This window comes from Odocoileus virginianus, chromosome 15 (assembly GCF_023699985.2).
Source record: "Odocoileus virginianus isolate 20LAN1187 ecotype Illinois chromosome 15, Ovbor_1.2, whole genome shotgun sequence".
Taxonomy (NCBI): domain Eukaryota; kingdom Metazoa; phylum Chordata; class Mammalia; order Artiodactyla; family Cervidae; genus Odocoileus; species Odocoileus virginianus.
This window is the reverse complement of record NC_069688.1, coordinates 46197479-46211595: the sequence shown is the minus strand read 5'-3', so window position 1 is coordinate 46211595 and position 14117 is coordinate 46197479. Positions and strand designations below refer to the sequence as shown.

At 36.1% G+C, this 14117-nt stretch overlaps 1 protein-coding gene across 49 annotated transcripts in view; it reads left to right on the top strand.

Moving 5' to 3' along the window:
- Positions 1 to 14117, top strand: part of RIMS2 (regulating synaptic membrane exocytosis 2) — a 586561-nt gene that overhangs the window by 317843 nt on the left and 254601 nt on the right. For all 49 annotated transcript variants that reach the window (XM_070477293.1, XM_070477273.1, XM_070477284.1 and 46 more), the window contains 2 exons: positions 4899 to 5070; positions 8116 to 8269. In XM_070477293.1, the coding sequence (XP_070333394.1) occupies positions 4899 to 5070; positions 8116 to 8269 (326 nt within the window). The remainder of the gene's footprint in view (positions 1 to 4898; positions 5071 to 8115; positions 8270 to 14117) is intronic.

The following is a 14117-nucleotide window of genomic DNA, read 5'->3' as shown; positions in this document are numbered from 1 at the left end:
AGTTTGAATTATTTGTTTTTTGGAAGAAAAGCCACAGGTCGTAGGAAGCAGTATAAACCATTTTTGGATTAGATGGCAAGGTTCCATCTAAATATTTTCTTTCTGATGTTGGTGGAAGGAATTTTTATCTCTGACAGGGTGTCATAATTCATTCTTTTATGGATAGAACATAAGTAGATGCTTTATAAATATTTGTTAAAGTTTCAGAAGGAGGAAGTGACGGTCATAAATCATAGTCTTTGTCATTATTTCTCTATTATTTAGTTGTTCTAATTTACAGTGACACTTCTTTTTCATAAATTTGAATGGAGATAAGATTTCCTACATGGGTTTCCAAAGTTATTTTCCTAGAGAAACCATAGCAATTAATAAAGATACATTGCTTTTAAATGGCCACATTAAATGCATGCTTTTGATACATTAAGTCAAATATCTTGCATCTCCTGCATTGGCAGGAGGATTCTTTGCCACTCACACCCTGGGAAGCCCTTGTATTAAACAGTAAGCTCTGCTTTCACCTAGGAGAAGTCACATAGACTCCCTCATTTAGAGGCACTCTATCCCTTCTTAGTTCAGACTGCTTCCTGTTTCCTAATACTCTTAGAACTGTGCTGTGCTAAGAGAATTTGAGGAAGTTAATACAGTTCCACTTTCTGTTCATTGGCACTTCTCACTTCAAATAGCCTCTTCTGATAGCTTAACATTGCCTTCCTTGATGATTTTCTTTGTTCCTATTCAGCCATTGATCCTCTCTAATAAGCTAGAGTAGTGACCTCCAAAAAGAATGGATGTACCCAGGGAATGTAGAAACAATTCACTGGAGTTCAGAAAGAAATATGTGTATTTTTATTTTCATCTATTTTTGATTACTATTTTTATATATTTACCAATGAATGCAATATATTAGTATAACAGTATAGTAATACATACATATAATTTATAAATATATGTGTGTATAATGGAATGCATAATCAAAAACATTCATTTGATAGAAATATGCAGCAGAAAAAAATATGAAAACCTCTGAACTGGAAGTTCTGTCCGTCAGGATGGCCAACTTGCATTTCCAGCCCAGACTATAGCAGCTACCTCACAGAGAAATAATTTTACTATGTTTATAAAGACCTATAAATGTCAACAGAAAACTAGGCAATCTGATCACATGGACCACAGTCTTGTCTAACTCAATGAAACTAAGCCATGCTGTGTGGGGCCACCCAAGACAGATGGGTCATAGTGGAGAGGTCTGACAGAATGTGGTCCACTGGAGAAGGGAATGGCAAACCACTTCAGTTTTCTTGCCTTGAGAACCCCATGAACAGTATGAAAAGGCAAAATGATAGGATACTGAAAAAGGAACTCCCCAGGTTGGTAGGTGCCCAGTATGCTACTGGAGATAAGTGGAGAAATAACTCCAGAAAGAATGAAGGGTTAGAGCCAAACCAAAAACAATACCCAGTTGTGGATGTGACTGGTGGTAGAAGCATGTCTGATGCTGTAAAGAGCAATATTGCTTAGGGACATGGAATGTTAGGTCCATGAATCAAGGCAAATTGGAAGTGGTCATACAGAAGATGGCAAGAGTGAATGTCGACATTCTAGGAATCAGCGAACTAAAATGGACTGGAATGGGTGAATTTAACTCAGATGACCATTATGTCTACTACTGTGGGCAGGAATCCATTAAAAGAAATGGAGTAGCCATCATGGTCCACAGAAGAGTCCGAAATGCAGTACTTGGATGCAATCTCAAAAATGACAGAATGATCTCTGTTCGTTTCCAAGGCAAATCATTCAATATCATGGTAATCCAAGCCTATGCCCCAACCAGTAACGCTGAAGAAGCTGAAGTTGAATGGTTCTATGAAGACCTACAAGACCTTTTAGAACTAACACCCAAAAAAGATGTCCTTTTCATTATAGGGGACTGGAATGCAAAAGTAGGAAGTCAAGAAACACCTGGAGTAACTGGCAAATTTGGCCTTGGAATACAGAATGAAAGGGGCAAAGGCTAATAGAGTTATGCCAAGAGAACACACTGCTCATAGCAAACACCCTTTTCCTACAACACAAGAGAAGACTCTACATACGGACATCACCAGATGGTCAACACCAAAATCAGATTGATTATATTCTTTGATGCCAAAGATGGAGAAGCTCTATACAGTCAGCAAAAACAAGACTGGGAGCTGACTGTGGCTCAGATCATGAACTCCTTATTGCCAAATTCAGACTTAAATTGAAGAAAGTAGGGAAAACCACTAGAGCATTCAGGTATGATCTAAATCAAATCCCTTATGACTATACAATGGAAGAGAGAAATAGATTTAAGGGACTAGATCTGATAGACAGAGTGCCTGATGAACTATGGACGGAGGTTCATGACATTGTACAGGAGGCAGGGATCAAGACCATCCTCATGGAAAAGAAATGCAAAAAGGCAAAATGGTTGTCTGAGGAGGGCTTACAAATAGCTGTGAAAAGGAGAGAAGCGAAAAGCAAAGGAGAAAAGGAAAGATACTCCCATTTGAATGCAGAGTTCCAAAGAATAGCCAGGAGAGATAAGAAAGCCTTTCTCAGTGATCAATGCAAAGAAATAGAGGAAAACAACAGAATGGGAAAGACTAGCTATCTCTTCAAGAAAATTAGAGATACCAAGGGAACATTTCACGCAAAGATGTGTTTGATAAAGGACAGAAATGGTATGGACCTAACAGAAGCAGAAGATATTAAGAAGAGGTGGCAAGAATACACAGAAGAACTGTACAAAAAAGATTTTCATGACCCAGATAATCACAATGGTGTGACCACTCACCTAGAGCCAGACATCCTGGAATGTGAAGTCAAGAGGGCCTTAGGAAGCATCACTACGCACAAAGCTAGTGGAGGTGATGGAATTCCAGTTGAGCTATTTCAAATCCTGAAAGATGATGCTGTGAAAGTGCTGCACTCAATATGCCAGCAAATTTGGAAAACTTAACAGTGGCTACAGGACTGGAAAAGGTCAGTTTTCATTCCAATCCCAAAGAAAGGCAGTCCCAAAGAATGCTCAAACTACCTACCGCACAATTGCACTCATCTCACATGCTAGTAAAGTAATGCTCAAATTCTCCAAGCCAGGCTTCAGCAATACGTGAACCATGAACTTCCAGATGTTCAAGCTGGCTTTAGAAAAGGCAGAGAAACCAGAGATCAAATTGCCAACATCCACTGGATCAACGAAAAAGCAAGAGAGTTCCAGAAAAACATCTATTTCTGCTTTATTGACTATGCCAAAGCCTTTGACTGTATGGATCACAATAAACTGTGGAAAATTCTGGAAGAAATGGGAATCCCAGACCACTTGATCTGCCTCCTGAGAAACCTATATACAGGTCAGGAAGCAACAGTTAGAACTGGACATGGAACCACAGACTGGTTCCAAATAGGAAAAGGAGTAAGTCAAGGCTGTATATTGTCACCCTGCTTATTTAGCTTACATGCAGAGTACATCATGAGAAACGCCGGGCTGAAAGAAGCACAAGCTGGAGTCAAGATTGCTGGGAGAAATATCAATAACCTCAGATATGCAGATGATACGACTTTTATGGCTAAAGTGAAGAGGAACTAAAGAGCCTCTTGATGAAAGAGAAAGAGGAGATTGAAAAAGTTGGCTTAAAACTCAACATTCAGAAAACTAAGATCATGGCATCTGATCCCATCACTTCATGGGAAATAGGTGGGAAACCCTAGAAACAGTGTCAGACTTTAATTTTTTGGGCTCCAAAATCACTGCAGATGGTGATTGCAGCCATGAAATGAAAAGATGCTTACTCCTTGGAAGGAAAGTTATGACCAACCTAGATAGCATATAAAAAAGCAGAGACATTACTTTGCCAACAAAGGTCAGTCTGGTCAAGGCTATGGTTTTTCCGGTGGTAATGTATGGATCTGAGAGTTGGACTGTGAAGAAAGCTGAGTGCCAAAGAATTGATGCTTTTGAACTGTGGTGTTGGAGAAGACTCTTTCGAGTCCCTTGGACTGCAAGGAGATCCAATCAGTCCATCCTAAAAGAGATCAGCCCTGGGTGTTCATTGGAAGGACTGATGCTGAAGCTGAAACTCCAGTACTTTGGCCACCTCATGGCAAGAGTTGACTCATTGGAAAAGACCCTGATGCTGGGAGGGATTGGGGGCAGGAGGAGAAGGGGACGACAGAGGATGAGATGGCTGGATGTCATCACCAACTCAATATACATGAGTTTGAGTAAACTCCGGGAGTTGTGATGGACAGGGAGGCCTGGCGTGCTGCGATTCATGGGGGTCGCAAAGAGTCAGACACGACTGAGCGACTGAGCTGAACTGATAAATGTCAAATGAGCAAGTGTGTATATATAAGAAAATAACTTGCTCATTAACTTAACTGCATGGAAGTAAAGATTTGGGCATAACAATCAGACATATTGTACAAAGAATTTCTGTAGTTTAAGTGAATAGTATATTGGTTGCAGATACCATGCATAGAATTTGCATATGTACAAATACTCAAAGTAATAGTGTATATAGCCAATAAGTTAATTTCCATTTTAAAGGTTTCCAGTAGGGCACTGTGTAAAAAAGAAAATGAGAGTTAAAGAGTCTTTAGTCTGGTTTTATTTAGAATTTGTGAAAGACTGTTCTTAATTATCTATCATGGAAAATTTTCATATTTATTGTAATATTCTGTTATTAAATCAAAGTTACATCATGATGTGCCTTATACATTTCAATAGTAATTTTGAAGCTTACAACATTTTTAACATATGACAAATTTATGGGAAAACTTCACTTGTTTCCTGTGAAATTTTAAATTTATGCATTTTAACACAAAAGTTAAAATGAAGGTTTATATAAATTCATATATTCTTGTTTTCTTGATAGTGACAAAAACAAGAGAAGAACTAAAACAGTGAAGAAAACTTTGGAACCCAAATGGAACCAAACATTTATCTATTCTCCAGTCCACCGAAGAGAATTTCGGGAACGAATGCTGGAGATTACCCTTTGGGATCAAGCTCGAGTTCGAGAGGAAGAAAGTGAATTCTTAGGAGAGGTATCTGGAACTATTTTAAAGCTTAGACTATTCATGTTATCCCAAATACTTTTGGTTATATGACTATCAGTGATATATTTTGAATACCTGAGAAAGTAAACATAATTTAACAGAATGAATTTAGCTGCTGTTTTAAGAAAATAACTTATTGATGGTTTTATAGTATGTGTATATCCTTTTAGTTTACTAAACCAGTTGTACCACTAGTAATTCAATCGCTTATCCATGGATCATTTTTTCAGCCCTGTACTGTTATCTGTAATGTGCTATGGACTGAGGTTTCAAAGGTAGACAGGTATATTCCTCTCTTTAAAGAATTTATAATTCACTGAAATACATATAAGTGAATGAACAATTATAACATAGCATGACAGATGTTCTATGGGAAAGTGCAGTAGGAATACAAAATTGCTTTGCAAGGAAGGGGAAATAAGTGGTCCAGGGAAGGGAGTAAAGTTCCTGCAGAGGGAATACGAGATAGTAGAGTTACGGGGGTCTTGGACAACTGCATTGAAATTTGAAAGGAACCTGGTAAGAAATGAGACTTGAAAGTTAAACGGACGTCTGATTGTATCCTTTCATACGTCATATTAAGAGGCTGGATTTTATCCTGTAGATAATAGGAACAAATGACAGGTTGGAAAGAGCATGACTTGATTCATTTATACTTGAGGAAATATTTCTATCTGAAAGGTAGAGGATGAATTGGAGGGAACAGATGAGAGACAGTTCTCCCACCATTAACGTACTAAGATAACTGTTTTCAGCTTTTTTCAGCGTGGTTGATTTTCCTGAGTGAACTAAATGGTAATATCATGGGTAAAACAACAATCCATAGAAATATTGAACTGAATGTTGTTAGCTAAGGAATCAAAGAGTTGGAAAGAAGGGGAACGTAATTGCTAAAATCAGAGACTAGCTTCTGCTGCCTGATAATGCTTTCCTGACACTGCTACTTCCTGACTTTGGTACTTGAGCAAGTTACTTAATATATTTGTGCTTTAGTTTTCTCTTCAGTAGAGTGAGAAGGGCTAGAGTGAGGATTAAATGTGTGTGTGTATGTGTGTGTAACCATTTAAAACACCCTATAATTTTGTAAATGACTAGGGACAATTTAGGAAGAATGAAGAGTACCTTAGTTGTTTTACTTTTTTACTTTCCATAGCTATATAGTGATTTATCACTATATAACATTTCTCATATACTTAAACACAGACCTTGTCATATTTGCATGACTTTGAAAGATAACAAAAAGAATCATTTATTCCTATGGACTGATTTCCTTTTCAAATTTATTATATATTCATGTTATAATATGTGATGATGTGATGTGTTTGTGTGCTCAGTCGTGTCTAACTCTTTGCAACTCCATGGACTGTAGCCTGCCAGGCTCCTCTGTCCATGGAATTTTCCAGGCAAGAATTCTGGAGTGGGTGCCATTTCCTATTCCAAGGGAATCTTCCCAACCAAGGGATTGAACCCATGTCTCATGCATCTCCTGCATTGCAGAGAGATTCTTTACTGCTGAGCCACTTAAAAATGCATTCTTTTTTTTTTTTTTTTGAGGGATTCTAACATTTATTTTTCTTTTTTCCCCCATTTATTTTTATTAGTTGGAGGCTAATTACTTTACATCATTACAGTAGTTTTTGTCATACATTGAAATGAATTAGCCATGGATTTACATGTATTCCCCATCCCAGTCCCCCCTCCCACCTCCCTCTCCACCCGATCCCTCTGGGTCTTCCCAGTGCACCAGGCCCGAGCACTTGTCTCATGCACCCAACCTGGGCTGGTGATTTGTTTCACCCTAGATAATATACATGTTTCAATGCTGTTCTCTTGAAACATCCCACCCTCGCCTTCTCCCAGAGTCCACAAGTCTGTTCTATACATCTGAGTCTCTTTTTCTGTTTTGCATATAGGGTTATCGTTACCATCTTTCTAAATCACATATATATGTGTTAGTATACTGTAATGGTCTTTATCTTTCTGGCTTACTTCGCTCTGTATAATGGGCTCCAGTTTCATCCATCTCATTAGAACTGATTCAAATGAATTCTTTTTAATGGCTGAATAATATTCCATGGTGTATATGTACCACAGCTTCCTCATCCATTCGTCTGCTGATGGGCATCTGGGTTGCTTCCATGTCCTGGCTATTATAAACAGTGCTGCGATGAACATTGGGGTGCACGTGTCTCTTTCAGATCTGGTTTCCTCAGTGTGTATGCCCAGAAGTGGGATTGCTGGGTCTTTTCTTTCCTGTTTTGAATCCTTAGTATCATGATACATTAAACCGAGTTTTTAGTAACACAGTCTTTGATTTATATTGCATCTCTTTCACTTACCAGCAATGGAGCCTTAAACAAGTTTTTTAATCTTTTTCAAACTTGGTATGCTTATCTGTAAAAAGTTGACTAATAAGACCAACCTAGTAGTTTTTACCCAAGATTTAAGATAACGTATGACATGGTTCTTAACACACAGTAAGCATTTCTAATTTGTTTTTATATCCCCATTTCAGAATTTGTAAAGGTTAAGCTAATGAATGTAAGTGAAGTACTTTTTAAACCATAAAACAGTATACATATATTAGTTTTAATTACCGACATTTAGTAACAGGTTCTCTTTCAGTTCAGTTCATTGGTTCAGTCGTGTCCTACTCTTTGCGACCCCATGGACTGCAGCATGTCAGGCCTCCCTGTCTATCACCAACTCCCGGAGTTTACCCAAACTCATGTCTATTGAGTCGGTGATGCCATCCAAACACCTCATCAGTGTCATATTTAGTAGCCTGTAGTAGAGGATCTGCTACAGCCTCCAGTAGTTCAAAGATCTACAAAGTAAATGTCTTAGGTATATAAAGCTATTAAATCAATAAGAAGTTATAAATATTTATCTATTTAACTAGTGGCAAGCATATGGGCAATTCTGCTGCATAACCTTGCTTTTGACCTAACAACATTACTATTATAATAAAACCATTTAAGAGAATTTCTATATTATTGTCATATGACAATTCTTTGTCTCTTGGCTTTGTAGATTTTAATTGAATTAGAAACAGCATTATTAGATGATGAGCCACATTGGTACAAACTTCAGACTCATGATGTTTCCTCATTGCCACTTCCCCATCCTTCGCCGTATATGCCACGACGACAACTCCATGGAGAGAGCCCAACACGGAGGTTGCAAAGTAAGTTTTCAGTAAAATTTTTCATAAATTTATTGAAATATCTTGAATGATATATGTGGCACAGAATTTAAGGATACCATTATGGGTATTAACAGGTATCTGTTAGTATTTTTATAGCTATCCTTAAAGCTTTTAAATTTACACACTTACCTGAATGCATGTTGTGTTCACTTATCACAGTATGATATACTGTGCTTCACTGTGTTAAAACTTCACAATGTTTTAACTTTACCTCTTAGAATCTAAAATATAGGAATGAAATAGTTGATGTAGTAGAATTTGGTCATGTAGCTGTAGATATCTGAAATTATGATTTCTTCCTTCATTAAGCCAAATATTTTATGAATATATAGGATAAAAGTATAGCATAGTGGTTGAAATCATGTCTGTGAACATTACTCATAAACTTTAAGTTTTAATTCTCTCATTTAACAATTATATGACTTGAGGTATGTCATCTCTGTCTGTTTCACTTTCTTCATTATGTCACAGGACAGTTCTAAAAGTTAATGTCAGAAGTATAAACTGATACTATTGTTGTTATCAGTGTTGGCACTTTATGCTGAATTATGCACAGTCCAAACTATAAAATAGGTTATTCAGAGAATCTTAAAGGAGACTCAGAAATATTTTCCACATTGAAAATGGAAAATGGTGTTGTTGGTTTATTGATCTTGAAGCTCAAGTTTGTTTTTTTCTGATGAATCTTTGTGATAGGTATTTTTGTGATAGGTATTTTTGTTCTGGATAGTATTCATGGAGCCATCATGTTTCAGGTTTAGCAGCTTTTTTGTCAAATAATGGAGAACTGATTGAGATTAACTAAATTTCAGAAGTACAAATTTATAAGCATAAATTCTGTGTCATCATGACATCAATCATGGTAAAGATACTTGACCATATATCAAGTAACTCTTATATAAATGGATCACAGCCTTTCTGATGGATAGAGGGCTAAATTACATATCAGAAGGTTGTTTGTTGAATAGAGAATTAGAGCAAAGCCTTGACTTTGTGGAATAATTAGTCATAGGAAAGCATAGAGATTTGTATTAATTTCTTTTTAAAATAATCTAATTATTGGAATTTTATTTCCATTAGAAACAACCTCTTACCCTTGGAGGGGATTAATTTAACACTAATTTTATAGCACTTACTTTTTTCTGTTCCCCCCAGAGTGAACACCCACACACCTTTATCTGCAGTTGCCATCACAACATTGTTTGTTGTAACTACATTATCATGAAGTTTATGTTGACTAAATTTAGACTGTCTGCTCTTTCTGACCCTGTAAACTACTCATTACATTGTCTCTAAATCACAATGTAGGACGGTGAGTTAATTTATGAAGGTTCCTAGTATAATTCATTTTCTACTAATTCCTGTAGATTAGGTTTATAGGCTATTAATGCTAGCTACTATTGCCCTTTCTTGCAGCACTGGCCTCTTCTCTATTTACTTTAGTTGTTATTGCAATAAAGAGTAGGTTTGATGACTCGTAGTATCTGAAACTCTTAAATCTACAAATAATTTTCATTTTTTCCCTCCCTAGCTAAGAATAGTGTATGTAAGGTGTGATGAGAATAGAGGACTTTCTAGTTATCTGTATAAATCATGGATATTCTTGAAATTAATTTAATCAATTTTGCAGATATTAATATTTTCCATCCTTATAATGGCTCCTCTGTTAAGTAATCATTAATAATATTAAATAAACCTCTGGGTGAAATAATAACTCCATGTTGTACTGTATGAGTCTTGCCACTATCAATTAACTTCTAATAAAGTTAATTTTCAGTATTTGAATATATGACTGAATTTGGTGTTTTACATTAAAATTTTATTATAATTTATTCACAATGTTTAGGCATAAAGATAGGTAAATGATATGATTAAGGAAGATTAGGAGATAGCACTCAGGGGTAGTCAGAAAGTTAAAGATATTACCACTGGCTAAGTGTAGCTCATCAATGACAGGTTCAAGTTAGGGTATTAGTAAGTAAGTGTATTAATTATTTTAAGGTTTTACTGATGAAAAGAACCTCCTTTAGGTTTTTTTCTCTGAGGAAAGGTTTATATGGAATTTATTTACAAGTATGTTTAAATTGTCAAAGATCATATCATTAACTTATTTGAGGGAACATACATGTTTGAATGGGCTTCCCAGGTGGCTCAGCGGATAGAGAATCTGCCTGTGATGCAGGAGACACAGGAGATATAGGTTCGATTCTTGGGTTGGGAAGATGCTGGGGAGGAGGGCATGGCGACTTGCTCCCGTATTCTTGCCTGGAGAATCATGGACAGAGGAGTCTGGCAGGCTATAGTCCATAGGGCCACATGGACTCCGACACAGCTGAAGTGACTGAGCATGCATGCACACGTGTGTGAACAATTAGCCATCAAAAATGTATAATAAGCCCTTATTTATTCCCTACATCCACATAGTAAAAGTTTTGGTAATTCAATCTCTGAAGCTTATGAATAGTATTCTGAAGCTATGAATTTATTAAATGTACCTGGACATTTTTTGTTAATTAAAGTGAATAAATGGTAATGTTGGGATTCTGTTCTTTCTTCTGATGATTTTCTATTTTAAATTTGTAGATTCAGATTATTCAATGCAGTATTTCATTAAGAAGATATTAGTAATTTATCATTTAATAATATATTTTAAAATATCTAAAAGCTTTTCTAAAAATAATTTTTTCATGCATTTGTAGTTAGTTTAAATATTCTGAAAAAGTATTTTTGAGATGCCGTCCAGACAGCTTTGATTGTAAGCTTTAAAGTGTTTTTACAAATGATTGGTGAAAGTATTTGAAGTAGATGACCTTTTATAGCAGTATCCCTGCATGTTGCAAAATAAGAATATTGTGTTTTAGAAAATTTATAGCAATAGTTCCATGCTCATTGTTCAAAAGTCTAATGAAATTAGGCCGTGAGGAGTCAAAACTTTAATGATGAGGAATTAACATTTCTTACAATGCTTTTTCTTCAGCCTACTGTTGCCCACTCCCTTCAGAGACATTGTTGTTTTGATAACACCAAAGAATGGGGAAAAGAGCAGTACATATTTCAAAGAGTGATTAATTAAGCATCTTTAAAAATGTGTCAGCAAGACTGACGCCATGAGTTCAAATAATTAAAATGCATCAATAGAGAAATGAGGTTGGCAAAATAGCTCACATATTCACATCATTTTATTTTTGATCCATTGATGAGAAACTATTCATAACTTTCTTGAAACATAAAGAGATTGTTTTGGAAAATGTATTTTGATATTTACATTTTATTGTTATATTCTTTACTCTTATTTAAAGTTGTATAGTGTCTTAAGGCAAAAATCTTCCTTTACATACTTATTTCTTGAGATATTACACAATTTGAACCATAAAGATCCAATCAGAGTTTTCTTTAATTTGATACTTCATTCTTATTTTTCTCTCATAATAACCAGATTCTTCTCTTTGATGTCTCAAATGTTAAACCTCTTTCACTCTTTAAAAAAGAAAACACTGTATCTACTATACTTTTATTCACCTTCATGACCACAAGTCTTCATGGAAAAGTGAATGCAAACAAATCATAGAGCTCCAGCTGAAATGATACTGTTGAAAGGTATAAGATAAAAGGGACATGACTTTATAATGAAAGGTTTTCAAGATTTCAACTATTTTGGGGGCATTGGGGTGAATCTTTCTTTCAGTTCTCTATCCAGTTGCCTCCCTGCTCTCCTTTTTGGATGAGAATTACATATGTAGAGATCTTTGACATTTTTTCACAGGTTACTGAGTCTATGTTGTTTTATAATTTTTTTCCTCTCTTCCTCAGTTTTAATTATTTTTATTTGTCTTCAAGTTGACTGATATTTTGTTCTACAGTGTTCAATTTTCCAGAAAAAAATTCTGTGAATTATCTTATTAAATACATTATATTTTTCATTTTAAGTTTTGTATTTGATTTTCTTAGAAGTTACTATATCTTTCCTGTTCCCCTTGTTTTATTATGTGTGTGTGTATATATACAAACAGATGTGTATAGGTAGATGTGTGCATGCTTAGTCACTAAGTCATATCAGACTCTTTGCAGCCCCTTGGACTGTAGCCCACCAGGCTCCTCTGTCCATGGGATTTCCCAGGCAAGGATACTGGAGCAGGTTGCCCTTTCCTTCTCCAGGGGATCTTCCCCACCCAGAGATGGAACCTGCATCTCCTGCATTGGCAGGCGGATTCTTTATCACTGAGCCACCTGTGAAGCTGATGCATAGGTGTATGTAGATATATTAAAGAATTTATAGGATTATTTTATATATACACATATGTGGATATAAATATACATGTGATATATATATAATATATAATATAATTTATATCTATTTGTATAATACTATACATTCTTTAATATATCTATAGTTTTTATTTTAAAGTATACTAATTCCAACATCTTAGTCTTCTGTTGGCTTATTAATATTTTTCTTTCTTTCTCTGCCTAGGGATCACACTCTGTATTGTTTTATGTATCTACTAATGTTTTGTGTACTGGACATTGTGCTTAATATATTTTAGAGACTGAATTTTGAAGAATGTTGTGTTTTATTTTAGCAGACAGTGAAATTACTGAAGGATTGCTTAAAATCTATGGAAGATGTGTTTCATTTTTATTTTTGTTCTATTTTGATCCTTTGCATAGTTCTAAGTCTAATTTGTGGTTCCCATGTCTAAGTTTTGAACTCTAGACAGAGTTCAAGATTTTGGACAAAACCTATAATTAATAGGATTTAACCTCCAAACTCTGTATCCTATACATCAGGAAGTTGCTGAAATCTTGCAGGCCATTTAGCCTTTCAACTGTGGCTTTCTGCTGGGTTTCTTTTTGTTTTTCTCTCTGCAGTTTATAATTTTAGGCAAGAATTTTGGGGACCATAAGTGTAAGTTTTTGGTCTCCTCCTTCTCTGGCTCCCTCCATTCCAGGATTTCTGTACAATTATAGCTGCTCTCACAATTTTGAATTCTGATCTCTGGCTTCTCAGCCTTGTAACTGAGGTTTTTTGCTGAGCTGTAATTGCAGTGAACCATATGGGGAAGGCCATTAAGAGAAAACTAGTTAAATAGGTGCTTTTTTTGGCTTCCCTGTAGCTCAGCTGATAAAGAATCCTCCTGCAACGCAGAAGACCCCAGTTTGATCCCTGGGCTGGGACAATCCCCTGGAGAAGGGATAGGCTACCCACTCAAGTATTCTGGCCTGGAGAATTCCGTGGGCTATATACAATGCATGGGGTCACAAACAGTCAGACACGATGGAGTGACTTTCACTTTTTTCTTTTATTTCAAGGGTCATATTGCCAATTTCTGCCCGAGTTTGTTCTCTGGTAACTTTAAACAGTTTTGTAGTAAAATATTTTTCCAGAATTTAGAATTATTACTGACTGGAGAGTTAGTTTGATATAAGCTACCCTATTATTCTCAAAGGCAGAACTCTACATTTTTATTTTTAATTTGAGGATAATTGCTTTAAAATGTTGGGTCGGTTTCTGCCATACATGGACATGAATCAGCAATAGGAATACACATGTCCCCTCCTTCTTGAACCTCCCTCTCACCTCCCAGCCCTTGTAGGTCGTCACAGAGCCCCAGGCTAAGCTCCCTGCATTGTATGGCAACTTGCCGTTGGCTCGCTGTTTTACACACGGTGGTGTGTGTATTTCAGTGCTGCTCTCTCAGTTCGTCCCACCCTCCCCTCCTCTGCTGTGTCCGTAAGTCTAGAGCTCTACATCTTTATGCAGACTTTTTACTGGCGTATAGAATTCATATAGAAATATGTGGAAATTATAAATATACTCATGGATCAA